The sequence below is a fragment of the Schistocerca americana genome, chromosome 1 (genome assembly GCF_021461395.2).
Source record: "Schistocerca americana isolate TAMUIC-IGC-003095 chromosome 1, iqSchAmer2.1, whole genome shotgun sequence".
Taxonomy (NCBI): domain Eukaryota; kingdom Metazoa; phylum Arthropoda; class Insecta; order Orthoptera; family Acrididae; genus Schistocerca; species Schistocerca americana.
Window position 1 is genome coordinate 666,722,351 of NC_060119.1, and position 22,951 is coordinate 666,745,301.

Here is a 22,951-nt window from a genome sequence, read left to right on the forward strand (position 1 = left end):
GAGGCTTGCTCCTGGCTTTGGGCACCCTTGCATACGATCACTTTGCTACTGAAGCTTCTGTTTGTTTAAACGACAGGCTGTATTTCGTTGCAGAAGTGTGCCATTTCTTCCAAATGGAATGTGTGTCGTCGGTCTTGCTATCTCTCTTGTACTTGTCCCAGGTGTGACGGTCTTCACACTTGCTGTATCGGGCCTGGCTACAGCATTGCGCACTCATATGCCCTTTTTAACAGCATTTCGCTAGAAGCTTCAGCTTTGCAACCTCCTAATAGACAACAGCATAGTCTGCAAACAGCCTTATGGAAATGGCTCTGAGCACTATGTGCCTTAACTTCTGAGGTCATCAGTCGCCTAGAACTTAGAACTAATTAAACCTATCAACCTAAGGACATCACATACATCCATGCCCGAGGCAGGATTCGAACCTGCGACCGTAGCGGTCGCTCGGTTCCAGACTGTAGCGCCTAGAACCGCATGACCACTCCGGCCGGCCAGCCTTATGGAGCTTCCGGCATGTTCCATAATTCTACAACAGAGTGACGTCAGTGGTATAGAGCTATAATTATGTGCATCTGTCCGATGATCCTACTTCTTAATGCCAATGACTTACACCTTTTTCCAATCGCTAGTTACTTTTCGTTGCTACTATGAAGTGCTCTTAGATTGGGAACAAGTTTTTCACATAATCTCTATAGAACCACACTGGCACCTCATCTGGTCCACATGCGTTTCCACCGTTGAGCGATTTTAATTGATTATCTCTTCCGCGATATCTGACTTTTCGGCGATTTCTCGATGATTGAAAGTATCGTGTTACGATCTTTCGCAGCGAAACAGTTTCTGAAGACCGAATTCAGAATTTCGCTCCTTTGCCTGTCATCTTCAGTTTCGGTTACTTACCCCCAACACTTCTTAGGATTTTCTCTGAGATCAGCTGATTAAATTTTACTTTCAAATTTATTGTATGTTTCTTTCATTTGTTTCATTGTACTCTTTTTGGATTTGTTTAGCTTTTGTTTGTCAAGTAGACTTTAAATTCGGTTAAATCTGTGATGAAGCTCTGTTTGCGTTCGTAGCAAATTTCTAAGACGGCTACCGAACGACGTTTGGTCCTTCCCATCCCGCACAATCGTACCATGATTGCTCCTGCTGTTTTCTGTTACCACGTTAATATTTTCTCTTTCTGATCTGTAAGAACTCAGTTTCTCCTCTGCAAGTAACGCAGATGACTGAGTAACGTAGATGATCATTCTCTGGGTATGGTAGCAATTCAACATTGATCTTGAGGAGGGGTTCTAGCTTAAAAAACATTCACGTGTACACCACATGTACTGTGCTACACCAATAGCTTTCTATAGTTGTGCTTATACACTGAAGAGCCAAAGAACTGGTACACCTGCCTAATATCGTGTCGGGCCACCGTGAGCACGCAGAAGCGCCGCAACACGACGTGGCATGGACTCGACTAATGTCTGAAGTAGTACTGGAGGGAATTGGCACCATGAATCCTGCAGGGCAGTCCATAAATTCGTAAGAGCACCAGGGGGCGGAGACCTCTTCTGAACAGCACGTTGCAAGACATCCCAGATATGCTCAATAATGTTCATGTCTGGCGAGTTTGCCGGCCAGCGGAAGTGTTTAAACCCGAAAGAGTGTCCTGGAGCCACTCTGTAGTAATTCTGGACGTGTGGTTTGTTGCACTGACCTGCTGGAATCGACCAAGTCCCTCGGGATGCGCAATGGACATGAATGGATGCAGGTGATCAGACAGGATGCTTACGTACGCGTCACCTGTCAAAGTCGTATCTAAACGTATCAGGGATGCCGTATCACTCCAATTGCACGCGCCTCACACCATTACAGAGCCTCGACCAGCTTTAACAGTACCCTGCTGACATGGGGGTCCATGGATACATGAGGGTGTCTCTATGCCCGCACACGTCCATCTGCTCGACACAATCTGAAACGAGACTCGTCCGACCAGGTCACACGTTTCCAGTCATCAACAGACCAGTGTCGGTGTCGACGGGTTCAGGCGAGGCGTAAAGCTTTGTGTCGCGCAGTCATCAAGGGTACGCGACTGGGCCTTAGGCTCCGAAAGCTCATAACGGTGATGTTTCGTTGAATGGTTCGTACGCTGACACTTGTTGATGGCCCAGCATTGAAATATGCAGCAATTTGCGGAAGGGTTACACTTCTGTCACGTTGAACGATTCTCTTGTCGTCGTTGGTCCCGTTCTTGTAGGATCTTCCTCCGGCCCCAGCGATGTCGGAGATTTAATGTTTTACTGGATTCCTGATATTCACTATACACTTGTGAAATGGTCGCACGGGAAAATCCCAACTTCATCACTACCTCGGAGATGCTGTGTCCATCGCTAATGCACCGACTATAACACCACGTTCAAACTCACTTAAATCTTGATAACACGCCATGTATCAGCAGTAACCGATCTAACAACTGCGACAGACACTTGTTGTCTTACGTAGGCGTTGCCGACCGCAGCGCCGTATTCTGCCTGTTTACAGGTCACTTTATTTAAATACGTATGCCTGTACCAGTTTCTTTTGCGCTTCGGTGTATAAGACACCCGTTATCGGGCTCAGGTATTGGCCTTCGTGCAAACATTGTTGTCGATTCATGTAACTACATGACAATTTTATGAGTGTTATTGATATTGCAGCGACAATACTGTCTCTTTTAGCCACGCTATGCGCTGCTGAGGGTTATGGCTCTACTAACTGCTGTTAGTATTCAGATGTTGAGGTGAAAGAAAGAAGAATTGCCTGCGAGGACAATGAGGAAGTGTGGACGTAAATACCTGATAAATTTTGTGAAAGAATGGGAATGCAGTAACTGGCACTACATTACTCGCCTACATTCAGCAAAAAAGGGATGGCGGTCCGAAGCGAAAGGCGAGAAGTCAGGGAAGGAGCGGCACAGAGAGAAATGTGACTGACAGCCGCCCCCGCATCTGCGAAATTGCGACTGGGTCTCCGTGAAGCGTGGCGAGGCTGCGGGGCCGCGAGCCGGGAGCTCGGTGGGGACTGCCAGTGGTGAGCGCGAGGTCTGGCTCTGTGGGCCGGGAGGCACGCGTCCGCGCTTTTCGTCTCTCCAGGCAGCCGTCCTCGACATTTCCCGAGCAAGTGGACGCATTTGTGCGGAACGAACAAAACTGCCTAACGATAAGTTGTCGCTATCTTTCGTTACTCGTGGTCTGCATACAACCAGAAGTATGAACAGAGTTTTACCGTGGGTAGGATGAAAAGAAGGAAATGTATTGTTGATCTCGAGGTCATTGCATAGCATTGTGACCTATTCGTATATCGACCTTGGCATTATCCTCAGCTGATTTAACGGAAATAAAGAAAATATAAATGGACACGACTGAAGCGAACGATGTGGCTCAGTGGGAATGTACAGGTCCGGCATTCTGGAGGACTGGGATTAAAATCCCCTCCGGCTATCTGATTTCCTTCCCGGTCCCTACTCAACCCAACAAACTGAACCCCCTATCTCTAATGACATCTTAGTCGACGGGACGTTAAACCCCAATCTTCCTTCCTTGCTGAGATGGATAGAGTGGGAGTTTAAACTACGCTCATCCCGAATACAATTTTTTAACCACTAGACAGTTTTACAAATTTCTGCACTGAGTCTCCTGACATAATACGAGGGGGAGTTGGAAAATAAGTTTCCCCTGTCGACTGTTGTGAGAGCTGTGTGTGAAAGGAAAAAAAAATAGAATGAGACATTAAAGATAAGACATATCTTTATTTTTCTACATAATTTCCAATACAGTGAGACATTTGTCATACCGCTTTATATGCTTCAAAAGGCCTTCCAGGAAAAAATCAGGGCGTTACATACGGAAGAAGCGTTGAATGGGTTTTTTGACGTCACCATTCCTGCCAAAGCGCCTTCCGCCGAGAGTCTTCTTCAAAGCAGGAGACAGATGGAAGTCACTTGGTGCGAGATTGGACTGTAAGGCGGATGGTGTAGGCGCTCCCAACCAAGAGATGCAATATGGTTTTGCGTTGCCGTCGCCGTGTGTTGTCTCGCATTGTCATCCAACGGCAGAACGCCAGATCTGAGAGGCCAGGCCGCCTTTTCCGAATCACCTCTTTCAATTTCGACAGAGTGGCACAGTACCACGCAGCATTGATGGTTGCATCCTCTAGAAAGTCCAGCTGCAAAACTCCTTTGGCGTCCCAGAAAACGGTGAGTAGCACATTACCTGCAGACGGAATCCTTTTGAACTTTTTCGGACGGGTGATGACGGATGTTTCCACTCCATGGATGCGGCCTTCGATTCGCGCGTGTAATGGTGGACACACGTTTCATCTCCCGTCACAATCAGAAACAGAAGGTCATTGCCAGATTCATGGTTCCAAGCTGAACGCCATGCGTTGTTCCACGTGTGTCGGGGTCAGTTGGCGGGGCACCCATCGTGCTGACACCTTCCTGTATCGAAGAACTTCGTGGATGGTCTTGTGAGCTCGCTCGTGTCCGATTCAAGTTCTGCCGCTACTCCATCGATGGCGATAAGCCGGTTCGCTTTAATCATGTCATCCACCTTCCTGACATTTGCATCTGTAGTGGCTGTGCGCGTCCGTCCAGGTTTCGGTGTGTCCTGCACTTGCCGACGTCCATCACTGAATTGCTCGCACCATCTCCGCACCATTTGCCTCGACATCACACCTGACCCACACACCTCAACAAGGCGGTTATGAATTACTGTGCCTGATACTCCACGTGCCCACTCATAGCGGAAAACAGCTCTCACTTCCGCCTTTGACCACGACTCCAAAACGCACCTTCTCTCCGTAGCTCCCGGAAAAGACTGAGGAGCTGGCCTCCGCTTTGCGCAGGCACTGCGACCGCGCCATCTGCTTGATCGCTGTCGACCTCTACCCAATGGTATATCGGTGTCTTGCAGGTGCGTGTTCACCTGCCGTGTAGTCTTTCGCTCATATCACTCAACTCTGCCCACAGTCGACAGGATAAACTTATTTTCCAACTCCCCCTCTTACCATAAGATTCCATATAATGGAATAAAATTCCATAAGGGAACTGTGTCTTTTAGCGAATATCCATTAGAGAGACATGCTTCTGGAAACGATAGCAGTGAGCATGCTGTTTACCAGTTACATTTACAGAAATGCAAGGTGTGAGCTAACAGGAAATTTTGAAGCATAATATGGTTTCAGTCACGTGACGAAACTGAATGAAACATGTCTGTCTCCATTTTAATTCCAGGTACGTAATAGCTTCGGTGTGGCCGAGCGGTTCTAGGCGCTTCAGTCCGGAACTGCGCGATCGCTGCTGTCGCAGGTTCGAATCCTGCCTAGGGCATGGATGTGCGTGATGGTTCAAATGGTTCAAATGGCTCTGAGCACTATGGGACTCAACTGCTGTGGTCATCAGTCCCCTAGAACTTAGAACTACTTAAACCTAACTAACCTAAGGACATCACACACATCCATGCCCGGGGCAGGATTCGAACCTGCGACAGTAGCAGTCGCACGGTTCCGGACTGTGCGTGATGTCCTTAGGTTAGTTAGGTTTAAGTAGTTCTAAGTTCTAGGGGACTAATGACCTCAAATGTTAAGTCCCATAGTGCTCAGAGCCATTTGAACCATTTAATAGCTTCCCTCGTATTGTTTCACAAAGTGGGGGCAGAACAATCGTGCAGTCGGATGTGTATCTGAAGTTAACACGTCCCTTACTAGATGCAGATATTAAAGAGGAAAGTGAAACATTGGGGAAAATGTTAAATTAGTCCATAAAAAGTATCAAAGAATCAGTCCTTACCTGTCACTATGTAACGGGAAGAAGAAGTAAGAAAACAACAATACAAGGAGCATCTCGTTGGACTTGGTGAAATGTTGTCAAACAGCTTAAAGGGAGTAAATATTGCGTCCTGGAAAAACAATGCTCCGTGTGAAATGGAATACAAAACCAACGTGCGGCATTAAAAACGAAAAACTGGCTGCTAAATAGAAACTAAATGTTACACTAGAGCAGCTAAAACAGATTATCCAGTAAACGAAACCATATTACAAAAGAACTTACACAGAATGAACCGTCTGGACAGCAATATTTATCCAAATAGCTAATGGGTTTCAGTCGACTGTCATCATCGGATAAGTTGGGAAAACGGAAACAAGGGGTACATTTTTTTTCTCACATGCTACCAGAGAGGAAATATGTAGACCAATAGACAAGAGTTACAGGAAAGAGAAAAAGTACGTACCAAGACACGCGCGAAAATCAATAGAGTATATGCTCCCCACCACCCTACCCCAGACGGTATCAGTGTATCTGATCTGTCCGTGTACTGAGTAAACTCTATATGTAACTGTCAACAGTGAGAAAGTCTTCTAAATGTTTGCGTAAACTGTATCTGAGGCAGGACGGGTGTACCAGCCAGGTATTCACCTAACGTGACGTGGCAAACCGATCAAAAACCACATGCACGCTGGCTGGCACACCGACCCTTGTCGTTAGTTCGCCTGCCCGCCCTGCCAGCAGGCACTTTCACGCTCAAGAATCTCTGGGAGGGTATCATGTGCAAGTGGATACTGGCGATCACAAGCTCGCAGATAAGAAGGTAAACAGACGACATTCGTATCATCAGATAAGCGCACTCTGCTATAATGCAGATGTGACAGGCTCAAACGTACCAGTAAGTAAGAAAACAGAGTTTGCGTTAAACACAAATTTTTTACATTTTTCCCCACACTTCAGAAAGAAACGCATAACACATTAGTATGGAATATTTTATTGACTAGTATACAACTCTCCTGAAAACTTTTTCAGTGTGAATTAAAATAAGGAATAGACATTACGAAACTGAGCCTGGCATATTGTGAAGGGAAGGAAAAAAACGGCAAGAAACAATCTTGGTAATAAAATACGCATCCAGTGAACATGAAGGACGGATCTCAGACAAAAAGCTAAGTGCAACTTCTTTAATATAAGCACAGGGCATTGAATATAAGGAAGAAAAGGACAGGAGAGGCATAAAACATTTTTCACACCAAACAGAACACAAAACCAGTATAGCTGGGCTGACTTCATGGTCAGTGTCAACAAGACCCTCCGTCGGGTGAGAAACGAAGCTAGCGCAGCCCTAGCTAATGTAAGCACCGTCAAATTTCTTAATGAGAACTTGTTTCGTATAAGTTTTTTTAATCAAGTCTGATGAGGATAACACAATACAAATAAAACTGAAAAGTTTTTTCAGGGCAATGATATTAAAGACTTGAAAATGTATCATTTTCATAAGTTTCACGTTGATACAAAGAAAATGTTAGCGGATAGTATTTTCTTATTTCCGAATAACAACGATAGGAAAGGTTGCCCATGATGAACCCATATTTACCGCTTCTTAGATCCCAGGTTAAGTTACAAAAAACCTGTCAACCAATTAATCAGTCGTTAACCCATTCAGTAGGAGGAGCGCGCTGGCACCCTCCTGCAGTCCGTAGCCAGCGACTTCCCCACACCCCTTCGCAGTGACTGAGAGCGTGCCGGCTCCCTCGCGGGCGCTTCACTTTTACATTTACCTCGCTCCTAACCGGTACACTGCTAAGATCCATGGGATTTATTATTGATTCTGAAAGACTTCGTTTCCCAACATCCATTACAGTTCGCCAGCTCTAATTATGCAATTCCGAGGTAAGCAGGGCACATTTTTTACGCATTTTCATTCGATTGTTATGATGAATCCTTAAATAAATCATTTTTTTGGTGTCTAATAGAGGTACAATTACATATTATAATAGGTTATTGAGACAAATGGCTCTTTTAGCAAATCCTTGTCTAAACATGTATGTTACTCTGACTGATTTAATATTTGGCAGTAAGAATTTCCATAAATATTTTTCTGTACTACTAAATAAACTTATTTACCGGTCAGAACGGTTCGCACTAGAGGAGGTAAAAAACGTTCTGGCGATTCTGAACCCAGCTTCCTTAGACCCCACGCCTTTTAGATCAGCAGTCATACTGCAGTCTTCCGCTGATCGCTCTACGTCTTGGACGCTTCCCGCAGCAACAAGGTTTGTGAACGTGCAATTTTCAAAGATTACTCTTACTTTCATTCTTTTTCAACTCTGACTGACGGTTTATAATAGCAATGAACCAAATAATTTGATAAACAAAAATGCGGCTGGAAAACAAACATTTCTTTAAGCTTCTTTGCTTTTGATCTGATTTTGCGGACTTCATTAAAATGATGTATCTAAAACGGACAAGTCTGAATTTCTGATTGGTCTTTCCTGTATGTCCATTTATTTTTGTTTAGTTCCAAGCAAAGAAGAATCGAAACTGAGAAACACACGGTGACGAAAATACTCACTGACGACGACCTTCTGAGAATCCTTCCAGAAGTTGATGAAGAGGACATCCAGGATTCTAGGCGCTCAGTCCGGAACCGCGCGACTGCTACAGTCGCAGGTTCGAATCCTGCCTCGGGCATGGATGTGTGTGATGTCCTTCGGTTAATTAGGTGTAAGTAGTTTTAACTTCTAGGGGAATGACGACCTCAGATATTAAGTCCCATAGTGCTCAGAGCCATTTGAGGACATCCAGGAAACATCAATGACGATGATGACGAGCAGTTCATGGAGGGGGAAAATTTTGTGTTGCTTCCTGAGGGGGACGAGGATTCTGATGAAGATGACGAATCCCAAGTATCTGACTCGGCACCTCAGGTAAGTGATCCTTCAGTCGTCCCTAACCGACGCCCTGGACGATGGACCACGCGAGGCCCTAATACCACTGAGACACTTTTTGAAATAAACCCAGGACTAACTGTTGACATGACTCATCTAAATACCCATTAGACTTCCTAAAACTCTTGCTAACCGATGAACTCTGTGACACAAACAAATCTTTGTGCCCAGTATTTAGGCAGAATGGCCACATATCTTAAAGCATTGGCAAAGAAATGGAAGACTTCGGAGGTAGAATATTTCAGGATGTTCCTTGGTTAAATTTACCACATGAGAACCATTCTATTGAGCAGAGTGAGTGATTATTGGAGTACTGCCCCTGCTCTCCTTGGATTACCGTGCTTTTGTCGAGTTATGTGCAGGAATGGATTTAATAGGCTCTTGCAAGCTTTGCATTTCGCAAAAAATTTAGAACCCCATGAACCCATACTTGCTGACAGACTTTAGGAAGTTTAACCTTTGCTAGACGTTTTTCATAGGACAATGGACAGACTTATATTATCCACCAAAATTTGACAATAGATGAATCCTCGTTCTGTGGAGAGATAGGCTCATGTTCCGACAATATATAAAGGATATGGCTCACCCTTATGGAATTAAACTTTATATATTGAATGAGTCGCCTAGGTTAGTCCTGAGGGTTATTGTATATACGGGTACCTTTGCTCAAGAGGTTGGTGGAAGAGGACATGCTAGGCAGTTATCTATAAATTAATAGATGGAAAATTGGGATCTGGACATTCATTATAGTTACAATAACAGTGCCAACCTTGTCCAAGAACTTCTCCAGAGGAACACGTATGTTACAGGAAACCTTGGGAAAAACCGTAGACGTAACCCATTAGAAGTGGTTACTTCAAAATCAAAAAAAGGGGAAGTAGTGGATGTTTAAAATGACGAGGAAATTCATGTACTCAAATGGAAAGGCATAAGAGAAGTCCTGATGATCAGCTCATGTCTTCTGGGAAATGGTTAATACCACGACTGGTCGAAGCGTTGCAATTCAGAAACCTGAGATGGTTCTCAAGTACAACGAAACAATGGGCAGTGTAGATTATTTAGATCAAACGATGGCTTGTTAGCCGATGCAAAGAAAGAGTCTTAAATGGTAGGAAAACTGGGAATAAATTTTCTCCATTTATGCCTATGTAATGCGTTTAGAACATATAACAAATAAGGACAAAAAAGCCTTTAGGATTTTCATAATTCAGTAATAAAAGCCTTCAATGAGAATTTCACTCTGCAGCGGAGTGTGCGTTGACATGAAACTTCCTGGCAGATTAAAAATGTATGCCGGACCGAGACTCGAACTCGTGACCTTTGTCTTTCGTGGGCAAGTGCTCTACCAACTGAGCTACCCAAGCACGACTCACGGCCCGTTCTCACAGTTTTACTTCTGCCAGTACCTCGTTTCCTACCTTCCAAACTTTACAGAAGCTCTCCTGCGAACCTTGCAGAACTAGCACTCTGAAAGAAAGGATATTGCGGAGACATGGCTTAGCCACAGCCTGGGGGATGTTTCCAGAATGAGTTTTCACTCTGCAGCGGAGTGTGCGCTGATATGAAACTTCCTGGCAGATTAAACCTGTGTGCCGGACCGAGACTCGAACTCGCGACCTTTGCCTTTCTTGGGCAAGTGCTCTACCAACTGAGCTACCCAAGCACGACTCCCGCCCCGTCCTCACAGCTTTACTTCTGCCAGTACCTCGTCTCCTACCTTCCAAACTTTACAGAAGCTCTCCTGCGAACCTTGCAGAACTAACACTCCTGAAAGAAAGGATATTGCGGAGACATGGCTTTGCCACAGCCTGGGGGATTTTCCCAGAATGAGAATTTCACTCTGCAGCGGAGTGTGCGCTGATAAGAAACTTCCTGGCGGATTAAAACTGTGTCTCTTACTTCCCCTGTTACACAGACGCCAACAATGACCCGACCTTTAAAAAGAACTATGACCAAAGGACTCCCTGGTCATTTCCTCTCAAAATTTGGGAAGGCTGAAAGGACAAGTGGAAAAAAATTAGAAAGAGACGCCCAGTTTGTCTAGACAGTAAGAAAAGGCAGGAAACTTCATATTGTTTCCCTATCTGCACAGGCGTGCCAGTGTTATGAAATGTTTTCTGTGTTATCAAAAAGATACGACACTTCAATATTTTATGTGTGAGTTTTTCAAAATGTAAGATGCGTATTTAATTATAATTAATTATGACTCAACTAAATTATGATTTTTGAAGTATGAACCGCTTTTTTTGTTAATCAAAAACCTAATTTCAACTTCTAAAAAATATATGCGAAAAAAACTGCCTCAACGGTAATTTTTAATTCAGAAATTTATACATTTCAGTTGGACTACGTATTTTCGATGAAGAGTCAAACATAAAGTCCTACAATGCAAGCCCGCAATGCAGGTCAAAATCCCCCCAGGGAGGACGAGGGCGCGGGCACGTCCTCAGTCATTTAGAAGGGATAAGGCGAGCGCGGCGGCACGGCCTCCGTCGTGAAGTAGGAACTGGAGGAGCGTGCCGCCGCGCTCCTCGTACTGAATGGGTTAATAATTGCTCTTGCCCTAATTATAAGATCAGTAGGGGAAAACGTCAAAACGCTTACTGAACATGGATAAATAAGGTACAGTCCAGACAGTTAAGTGCTTCATTATAATTGCCAACCTCTATAACGACTTGCTGTCTTTCGTTATTATAAGCTCCTCCTAACAAGAATTATATAAAAACTAAACTCGTACAGCAGCAGAAAACCTTTTTGGTACAAGGAATACATTGACGTTTGTCACTGGCTCAAAAGTGTAAAACATTTTCGCGTTGCAGGCTATTAACAAGTTACGAGCATATGGAATAAGTTTACAGATATGTGAGTGGATCGAACACTTCTTAGATAATAGAACCCAGTATGTTGTCCTCGACGGCGAGTGATCATCAGAGACAAGGATATCATCAGGAGTGCCGCAGGGAACTGTGATAGGACTGCTGTTATTTTCAATATACATAAATGACTGCCTGTCGAAAACATCGAAGAAAGATTGAGTGTGGAGCTTGTAGTAGAGATTATTGACAACTATGCATGTCGCACAAATGCGGAAAAGAAGACACAGTGTGTAGAAATAAATGGAGGAACACACAGAGAAAAGGACAGGCCCATACGCACACGCACACACACACACACACACACACGCACACACACACACACACACACACACACACACACACTCATACTAATGGAATATAGTACAGAGTAAGACATATTAAACAGTTGTAGAGTAATCATTACAACTCACTCGAATGTGTTTTAGGTCGCAAGTCGCTGGCAGATTATGGATACAAAACTGCGCGACGGCCTGGTTTGTTAATAGTTTAGAATGCATGTCGGTGCTATCAATGAGCAGTCCTATTCTTAGGGTTTGGTAAATTACCAACATCGACAGTTATTTAAGTTGTTTCAGTAGCGAGTAAGAAACACGAACCACTATACTACATTAGTGATCACTGGAAAGGTATAAATATTTGAAGAGGCATATTTCACAAAAGCATAAGAAACGAACTAAGAGGCACTGTTTTTAAATGAAATTTCACTTTATTTTCACATTTGCATGGTCGTATGTATCATAGACAGTATGGTGAAGGATTTATGTTAATGTTCAACGATGGGTGCAACTGATGTAGCAGTGGTTTTCTGTGGCCCCCGTGTCGGGCTCTATTTATGCAGTACCGGCATGATAAGTAATTATTTAGGTTCAAAACGGTTCAAATGGCTCTGAGCACTGTAGGACTTAACGTCTGAGATCACCAGGCCCCTAGAACTTAGAACTACTGAAACCTAACTAACCTAAGGACATCACACACATCCATGCCCGAGGCAGGATTCGAACCTGCGACCGTAGCGGTCGCGCGGTTCCAGACTGAAACGCCTAGAACCGCTCTGCCACACCGGCCGGCAGTTATTTAGGCTCATGTTGGTTCATCAGCGGTGATAGATTTGTTACGTATCAGTTTGACTAAATAATTGACGTTAACTAAATTTGTTAATAACAAATAATAGTTCGGCTTGAGTGTGGCATTTGCAGTTGATAACGAAAAAGAGGATTAGATGCGCCAGATGTAGAACTGTTAACATCTGTTTTTGACCAGACTAGATTATCTGAAGACACCCTTCACTAAATTTATTCTGATACAATCAGTATCTTTCCATCACACAGTACAATTAAAGAAAGTCGTAATATGTTTATCATATTCAAGTCGCTTTCCATGGGCTAGCTGTTTCTGTGAGATAAATGAAACGTAAGCGGGCGCTGGGAGTTTTTTTGTGAACCAGGTGGTGCATGCTGTGAGTTGACGACAAAGGCAGGCGACGCGGCGAGCTTGGGACGGCAGTGTTTCTGGGTGGCAGACGTTTCAGAAATTGCGTAAAGACTGTGACGACAGAGGGCATGGTCGCTGGGATGGTGTGGGGCTGAAGTCTACTGGTGTGGCTCTCGCTGATGGCCGTGCCTCACGTACACCTTATCAGCAATCCACTCCAGGAGGATATCTTCCCCAGGGTTCCGCAAAGTTTGCTACAGGCGTGTCCAAGCATGTAACTGGTTAGTTTAGATTCTTCATCTCATCAGCCTAATTATTTGTTGGAAATTTTCGGTGTTGTTGCTTGATGACCTCTTCCTTCCCCAAAAAACACTCATACTCGCGAAGTCGACCGATATCTCATAGCTCTTTCTCAGGTCCATCCGAGGGTTTTTTACTGAGCAAATCATCTATCCAGGCGAAAGTAGACCCTGGGTGCCCTCGAGTACCGTCCGGACAAACAACAGTGCCTGGGGGCACTCCTGGAACGGCAGTCTGACCAAGAGGAACGACAACAGTCAGTGGTGGTAACCAGAGAATGGGGAAGGACGAGGGCAGAATTACGGGAAGAGATCTTCCCGTGTTTTTGATTTTTGCAGCTGTTTAAGCGAGATGTAACACTTGAACAAAATATCCATACACTAGTAACAAGTAAAACTGTATACAGAGATAGTTTTCTTTAATATGGTTGATGTAATTTCATCCACGGAAATTGAGAACTCTTCAAAATGAGAGAACAGTGACGTAAAACTAATTAATATGTACAGCGAGATTTTTCGAACAATAAAGCGAGTATGTGAAGACCCAGACTGCCCACAGAATGCACTTTTTTGTATATTAGAACTGAAGTAAATACTGAAATATGAGTGTTTATAGTAAATAATTCTGTGGCCGATAGGAAATGAAAATGGAAGCTGCTAGGTGGGTGTTAACACCGATATCCCGCGCGACCGCTACGGCCGCAGGTTCGAATCCTACCTCGGGCATGGATATTTGTGATGTCCTTAGGTTAGTTAGGTTTCAGTAGTTCTAAGTTCTAATGGACTGACGATCTCAGATGTTAAGTCCATAGTGCTCAGAGCCATTTGAACCATTTGAACACCGATACCGCCCATATTGTCTCTTGAAGTAATGTGCAGTACACAGCATCAAACTATGAACATTAACATGTAAACTTCATCATGCCTAGTCTGATGACGAAATGCTTCTCAGATGTTGCTTCTTGACTCTCATCCTAGAGTACCCCCCAGAGACACAATCTAACTTTTAATATAAATAATAATAACACTTAAGGACAGGCACTTCTGACGCAAATCTATCTTCATAGTCGTGAGGACAGTATCCCTATCAAGAAACTGATTCAAATATACTGTACTACGTACACGCATTTCACGTTAGTAAAAAAATCTCTGGAGTGAGCGGTCCAATACATACAGTAACAAGCTGGTATTTTAACCTCAACTCGATAGAGGTATTATTTGCGCATAACGCAAATACAAAACTTAAGTATTAAGCAGACTTGTCCCGATTTCATGCATTTATTTGTTTGTAATGGCAATGGTGAATTAGTCTGTGGAGGCAAAGAGAAATTTGTTTAAGGAGAGAAAGTTGTCTTTCATACAAAAGTATCGCAAACGTCTAATCACAGTTATACCGCCAAGTGGCGCTTTATATTTTGAAAAACATAGAGGTAAAGTGTAGTGAAAGTGTAATATGATAGAGCTAATTTCTGTGATCGTGTGACAGTGACTTTGCGAATCAATAGATAGAATTAATATATTGGCGTGACAGTATACCACCAGTGAATCCTTTTAACGGATACACATTTCGTGCAGTTATAAGCTGCAGATACAATTTATACACGACATTCTCAATAATTTGTAGCGTTTTTGCAGATTTCCAAAGTATTAGGTTCACTATAGCGTCGTCACATGAGGCAGCTATACAAATTGCATATAAGATGTGGAGAATGATTACTTACGATTAATATTATTTTCCCTAAGGATGAACGAAGATTAAAAATATAGTACCAGAAATCGCCGAAGAATTTCGTTCCTAAATATATTCCAACGCGTGCTCAAAACACTTCACAGAAGAATACATTGGGTGGGAGAAGTTTGTAGGCGCGTGGGTAAAGCCTGGTCCCTCTCTAAACATAATGATGTGTATCGTAGTAATGAGGAACAGAAATATGAGAAGAACAACATACATACTGTATGATAACCCTGAAGACTTTGGTAGATTTTACCTTCAGAATGGAAGATTATTTGATGCAGCAGAAACAATAGACGACCTAAAATGAACCCCTACAGTACATGTTTGATTGCTTCAGATTTTGAGTGCCTATTACTATGTTATCGACATGGAAATGATACACTGCTTTCTGGCAGGCAGAAAAGATAAAAACCATGCGCCTGCTGTGCTTGCTGTTCCATAACATTTTATCTTTTGCGTGAGAGTGTTATGGTCGACGCAATCAAAAGTCATAGACAGGTCCCAAAGTATTTCCAGTTGTAATAATTTCTGATTTATTGATTCTAGTATATTATCTGTCAAGGAAAATATTGCCTGTTTAATTTATAGTCATTTTGGAATCTTCTTGCAATTTTTTGTACAGTTGCACGAATTTGTAAATTCTGCTGTACATTATCTCGAAATTTTTTGAAAATACTGATAACACTGAGTTTGGTTTGTAACTTTTTAGCAATATTTTATCCCCTTTTTGTTTAGTGTCTTTGCAACAGTACATTTAATTATATCTGTCTGGAAAGATACCAGTATGATGAGATTCATTACATAAGTAACTTAATACATTACGAAGCTTAGCTAAACAAGCCACCATTATTTTGTTATTGATTTTATCGTAATCACTTGGAATACTTTTCTTAGCAACTGTAAGCTATCTACTAAGGAAGTGTTCAGAACTGTATTGCTATTGTCAGAAAACAGTAGAAGTATCTGCAGTTTTGAAGCTGTCTTTGAATTGTTCATTAATTACATTTAATGGTATTCCATCATTTTTTTTATTTTTTATGCTTTCTCGTTATTTAGTTTTTTATCCAAGTACTCCTGATCTTGTTGCTGGAGGACTTATTATTGTTCTTTGGAAATACATTCATTTTAACCCTACTCTCAACTCATGTGATTTAACCCTGTCATCATCCGCATCCACAGATACTATATAAAGTATTTGCTTAGTTTCCCATGACATATTGATTCTGTTCGTAGCCCAGGGCGTAGGAGCATTTACTCTGTTTCAACGGGATATCATATTGGACATTAGTTTTCGAAATAGGCAACGAGGGATGCTATAAAAAACATTATATCTTTCACTGACGTTAAGTGTGTTGTGTACATCTCTGCAATTTGTTTTTCACAAATATTTCTTGCGTGTTTTATATTTACATGATTCAACCCTGACTTCAATGTCAGCAGTTGAGCATCATGATTTGAGAAACCATTAACAATGGGAGTTAGACTACGACTCTATAGTCCTGATGTGTATATGAAATGTTAGGGATAATAATACTGTTGATTCCAAAGATATGCTTTAAAAATTTAAATTACATTCTCCAGGTAGTACCCTTCTTTCTGTTTGAAAGTTAAGAAGGTAGGCATCAAGTAGTTTCATGGACAACTCGATTACATCGCGTGTATATTTGCGTTTCACGAACAAAAAGTAATGGTAATTTCGCATGTAGCACTCACGTACCACTGCACTATGAGCGCTATACATGAAATTTGTTTATTTATTTTACGCCACCGGGAAAGCAAATTATTCCAATAGTGGTAGAGTATTGATAACATGCACAAAGAGATTAATTACATACAAAGCATTACTTGTGTAGGATATTCAGTAACATATAGACAGAAAGTGACAATAAAAATACAGGGATTAATATGTACAACAATATGTCATAGAATAGTCAGGAAAATAAAAAATAAACAGCAAAGATAAGTCTCTTTATATTCTTTGGAGAGCGCAGAATTCAGCGCTTTTGACTGCTGTTGTTAGCTAGAGCAGGCTAACCAATAGTACAGGTGCCCGGCAGGTTCCCGGCAGACTATCAGATGTTGCTAGTCCCGCACGTCATCACACTGGCGAATGTCATCGTCCCTGTTGCAGCTCACTATCCTGAGGCCGACTCTGCATCGTGACTCCCCAGTTCTCAGTCTGTTCAGCGTCTTCCACGTCACGTAAAGCAGGCGTGAGCCTGCTGCTTATTCCTCATTCGTTCGGCTTGCCTCAGGCAAAGAATCTAGCCAAAGTTCTATACAGCGAGTCCCCAGAGACGAAGGAATTGCTGTGGTTGTCTGCATAAAGCTTGGTCGTTGGCGTTGTATAAACAAGGGATGTCTGGGATCACTTTCCTGTGTATTCTTCTCCTCTTATGAAGCCACTTTCCTGTGAATACTGTTTTCAGACTCGAGATTTTTAGGTAGTAGGATCCACAATCTTACCATTGAGCTGCTAACACCACTGAAGCTATTGAATTTTTTTCAAGAACGATGTGAAATTCAGCTTTTGTCGTCATTCCGCGTTTTACCAAGGCGCAAGAGCGTTGGACGTATGCGTTTTGGGCACTCTTTATATACGACATGTATGACGATTAATAGCGAAAACTGACACTGGTGAAACTATGTGATAATAGAAGCAAAAACTCTCCAATAAACATGGGTCTGCAAACGAAATGTTTGTTTGTGGTTACGAAGCACCTCTGATTGCAATGTGAAAAGTCTTTTATTGTTTGGCTCATCAGTCTTCTGACTAGTTTGATGGGTCCCGCCACGAATTCCTCTGTTGTGCCGGCCTCTTTAATTCAGAGTAGCACTTGCATCCTAAGCATTCAGTATCGTCCTAGTTAGCAGGAGTGTATTTGAAATGTAGCTTCTCGATGAAGTCCCCATCTAATCAAGCTCAAATTTCACCCATGGCCTGCCTTAACAAGAAATACAATACTACATAAGCACGTTACATGTCGTCTTACCACCAACAGTAAAATGTGCGGATATTGTATTATGCGTGTACCGCATTCCGAACCATTGTCTGTGGGTGAAATCTGAGTGCCATTACACAGGGCTTTCTATTACGCTTGTACTAACTGAGAGAATGCCTCATGCGAGTAAGTGGTGGCTCGTGAATGCACGTTCGCAGTTATCTCAGGGACTCCTCCTTAGTGTATTTGCTTCTACTATCGCATATTTTCACCCGTGTAAGATTTCACTGTTACACCTTGAATACATATAGCGATTTCTCTACTGAGTACGCCCATAAACCCCAACACACACACACACTCTCTACTGAGTATTAGCGGCTAGCGGCAGAAGAAAAAATAGTGCAGTTGTACTAGCTTTTAAACTGAAACAAGCCGCGCTGGTATCAATGCAAAGCCTTTAGAATTTTTTCCATACTAGTCATCAGTTAGAAATTGTACTCTTTACGATGGAAGGAGGGATTGTTACCAGAACTTAAAGTTTTTGGAATAGGAAATTTTACGGCTCGTAAAAATGGTTCAAATGGCTCTGAGCACTATGGGACTTAACTTCTGAGATCATCAGTCCCCTAGAACTTAGAACTACTTAAACCTAACTAACCTAAGGACATCACACACATCCATGCCCGAGGCAGGATTCGAACCTGCGACCGTAGCGGTCGTGCGGTTCCAGACTGCAGCGCCTAGAACCGCTCGGCCACTACGGCCGGCTACGGCTCGTAAACCGAGAAATTCTTATACCCGGACAAACTTTGCAATAGCGTCTAGCCACAGTTGACATCGCCGCAGTGCGTTACACAAAAAACGTTCCAACAACTGGATGGTACCCAATCACGAAGAGAAACGATTACCTTGGAAGGTCTGAGAAACATTTGACGTAGCTTCTGCACTGAGAATATAAAGGAAGGAGCACTTTAAAATGTGATGTGTACAGAAAGTTTCGTTTCGGGCGAACGAACGCGGCGCTGCAGAAGTTCTGTGGTCGTATCGACTGCAGGATTAGCGGACTCCGGTTACCGCACGACGACCCAGTTGAAGCCAGAGAAGGTACTGTTGCTGTTGCGGAACGCGTGCTCCGTAAAGCCGGCCGCTGCCCACTGCGTCGTCGTGCCACAAGGAACCGACCGGAAATAAACTCTCAGACTAGTGACTTTTCCTCTTTGGTCTCACAGACCTTACTTTGCTATAGTTTTCCAGTTATGTTCTCACATTATCTAATTGTTAAAAGACCATATTAGTAAGATGCGAAATGGCAACAATTCTTGTTGCGGAAGAGACAACGAAAACCCAGGACACCGCACTTCTGGCTCTTTTTCCTTCTGTATTAACCCTTTTCAGTTCCATGTCGGGTCTCGTTCCATTGAATGCTATTCTGCTTCTCAGACAACGCCCAGTACGTAGTTTTCATTATCTTTCTATCTGGTCCACTGTCGGAGTCAGCAAAACACTACCTCATGTAGCATCAACACTATCCAACAAGTGGCGTAGGCTGTGCACACTATTTAATAGTAGGCCATGTGTGTGCAAGTGATGTCAACTATTTTTTACTTGTGTCACAATGGCGTAACATACGTCGATATCGCGATGTAGTGGTGGAAGATTTTGAGAGCGAAGAAGGGTTAGCGATAGGAGTGATAAAAAAGGACCTATCCAAGTATGTAAGCTTTAGTGAATCTGGAATCTGTTTAAAAGACCGCCCAATGTGACATGTAGCCTATCGCCAGGATGATACCGCTCTTACCAAGTTTCTCTACTGGATTCACAGTCCTTTAAAATGCTCAGCAAACAATGTAATTTGAGTATTTCCAGCTGTTTTTCACTGATGAGCCTCTTGTCGTAATTGTTGCGATAAATAAACTTATAAGCCAAAACACCTCGACGTTGGATGGCGCCTGGTGGCGTTGCGAGCACGTGACGTGGTAACAGAAATATGTAAGCGGAGCAGACACGGACTGGGGATCAGCCTAGCAAAGATATAGGTTGAAAATGCGGAAATCCATTGAGATAAGCGACTTTGACAAAGGGTGGATTTTTATTACGCAGAGCCTGTGAACGAGTATCTCGAAATTGGTGAAGCTAGTCGAATGTTTACGTGTTACTGCCGTGGGCATCTACGGAAAGAGGTAGGAGGACGGTGGAACTACCACTAGGCGCTAAATGGTAGGACGTCCACTACTCTTCACAAAACGTGGGTTTCGGAGTCTTGTCTGCCCTGTAAAGTAGGATAGAGGGTGATCTGTGGTGTCTCTGCCGAAAGAGCACAAGGCAGGACTACACACAAGTGTTTCGGAGCACAGCGTTCATCGTACATTGTTGAACACGGAGCTCCGCAGCAGACCACACTTACGTGTTCACATTTTGACCCACCGACATCGTCAAGTACGATTGCAGTGGTAACGGGACCATCGGAATTCAACCGTCGATCAATGAAATGTGTCGGCTCTTTGAATGAATCACGTTTTTGCTACACTAGGTCAATGGTCGTCTCCACAAACACCGTCGTCGAGGTGAACGGCGACTCAATGCGTGTAGCGCGCCATGGAGGCAGGCTGGTGGGTGGAGTATTGTGCTGTGGGAGACATTCTCCTGCACTTGCATGAGACCTGTGGTAGTAATCGGAGACACCCTGACGGATGCGAACACCTGCATGCTTGACGTCTTCCCCGACGGCGATGTCATCTTTCAGCTGTATAACTGTCCGTGTCTCGGAACCAGAACGGCGCTATAGTGGTTTGAGGAGTATTGTAGTGAACTCACGTCGATGTCAGGCGACCAAATTCGCCTGATGCAAATCCTATGGAACTCATCTGGATCGCTACCGGGCGCCATCACCACGTATGAATATCAGCGGTCCGTTATTTATGCAAATTACATGACCTGTGCGTAGTCATCTAACGCCACATACCTCCACAAATCTCCCAACAAACTATCGGATCCCTGATACGCGGAATCACTTATGTATTTCGTTCCAAAGACGGACAATCAAGCTGTTAAGCAGGTGGTAATAATGTTTTGGCTCATTGTGTATATAAGGAGAGAAAATATGTAGACGATGATTCCGCTAAGATAACGTCCGGTGTGGCACCGTCATATCATAATACAGAATTTGCTAAGTGTACACACTCTCAGTTTAATGAAATGGTATCCATTCGCTTCTACGTCCACATACCGCTCGTGAATAATGATATTTTCGCCACCAGAAATAACTGTCTACGAAGAGCAAGAGTATGCTACGATATTGAACCAGTCATCGCTCTCATTTTACGGATATTTATCTCGGAAGTCATAGAGATTTTTCAAAACTTTTCTGGTGGTTTATAGCCGTCAGCTTACATTTTTAGCTTACAACAGAAACAACTGCACAGAATTGAGTTGCTCAGAGTGGACATATCGCTTCATTAAATGTTATTAGTGATGTATGAAAAAATATTGTACTACACGTTCAGAGCAGAAATAATCGTTTGTATTCAACCAGAAACATATGCACAAACAAATCTCTTACGTAGAGGCAAAGATATGGAGTAGCGTGAATTATTACCGCTTGACCAACAGTGATGGAAATTACATAAAGTTGAAACGTCCCCTTTAAACAATTATACATGACTGTGCTTAAACTGACACACAATATTTATTTTTGTGAGGTAAGTGATTTGTGAAAGGTATAGTTTAATGTTAGTCAGGGCCATTCTTTTGTAGGGAATTTTGAAAGTCAGATTGCGTTGCGCTAACAAAATATTGTGTGTCAGTTTAAGCACAGTCATGTATAATTGTTTAAAGGGGACGTTTCAAAGTTAATGTCGGTCAGGTGCCATTCTGATATCTCGTCTGAAGCTTTCGTACTTGCTGCTATGGCGGTTTTGCCGACTAATAGGGTGAAAGCCAAAGATAAAATCTGGTAACTTTCTAACATGGGATCACGTTTTCCACAGTTACAATGGAAATGAAAAATCGATTTGAGTGCAAGAAAAGTTTTGCAACGAAAAAACAATGTCATTGAAAGACGGGCTGACGACTGATGACATTGCACTCCAAGTAAAGGTGGCGCAGAAGGTTGGTGATTGGAAGTGGAGAGAAACACGTTTGAAGTTCATGATAAATACGACGAACCTCTCATCAGTCATGACTTTCTCCAGCCGTGACTTCGAGAGGCTGCAGCACCTGATTCGATATTTACATTGGAATTCTTTCTGCAATGATGATGATTCCTGTCTCTTTCTTGTAGAAGGCACTTGACGTTAAGTATGGTACAGCAAACGCTAGCGACGAAGAACTAACAAGATGTGAGTCAACTTACAGATAATACAGTTACGCAAATCAGAGCGGGGAACAATGAAACCACGAAAGTGTTCATAGCCCAATCTCAAACAGAATAGAAATATGCGTAGCGACTCTAACAGAGCAACGACGTCCCACTGATGTGCACTTCGCAGGAAAACACCGAAGCAAATAAAGCAATAAAGCGCATCAAAGTAGATGGAACTTACTGAGAAATGTTTTTCCATATAGATGTGAACAGACAGCCATTAATTTTTTTCAATAACCTTTCTTATTCCTACCGAATGCATCGACTTTGCAGGTTATTCTTTGCATCATAACCTCAGTTGCACGTTACTAGTTACTACCCTTACTCTTCTTCCTCAAATTCTGCGTGACCAATCTAAATTTCTTTGTCTGTAATTTTGTTCACTGAGTGTGTTATTAAAATGGTTATTGCTGAGTTAGGTTTAGAATAGTTTTTCCTTTTCTAATCCGTCCCAACCTTTCTCCGTCTATACTTCTCTTTATTTTGTGTCATACTACCCATAACTGACATTTGTTACTAGGTGTTACGATAGAGTCGAGAGTAATTCGTGTAATTTTGAATTAGTT

General features: G+C 42.9%; 1 protein-coding gene across 1 annotated transcript in view; it reads left to right on the forward strand.

Moving 5' to 3' along the window:
- The first annotated feature begins 8,631 nt into the window (after nt 1–8,631).
- LOC124587979 overlaps nt 8,632–22,951 on the forward strand; it is a 183,527-nt gene continuing 169,207 nt past the window's right edge. The window contains exon 1 of the mRNA XM_047131468.1: nt 8,632–8,721. Within this exon, the coding sequence (XP_046987424.1) occupies nt 8,632–8,721 (90 nt within the window). The remainder of the gene's footprint in view (nt 8,722–22,951) is intronic.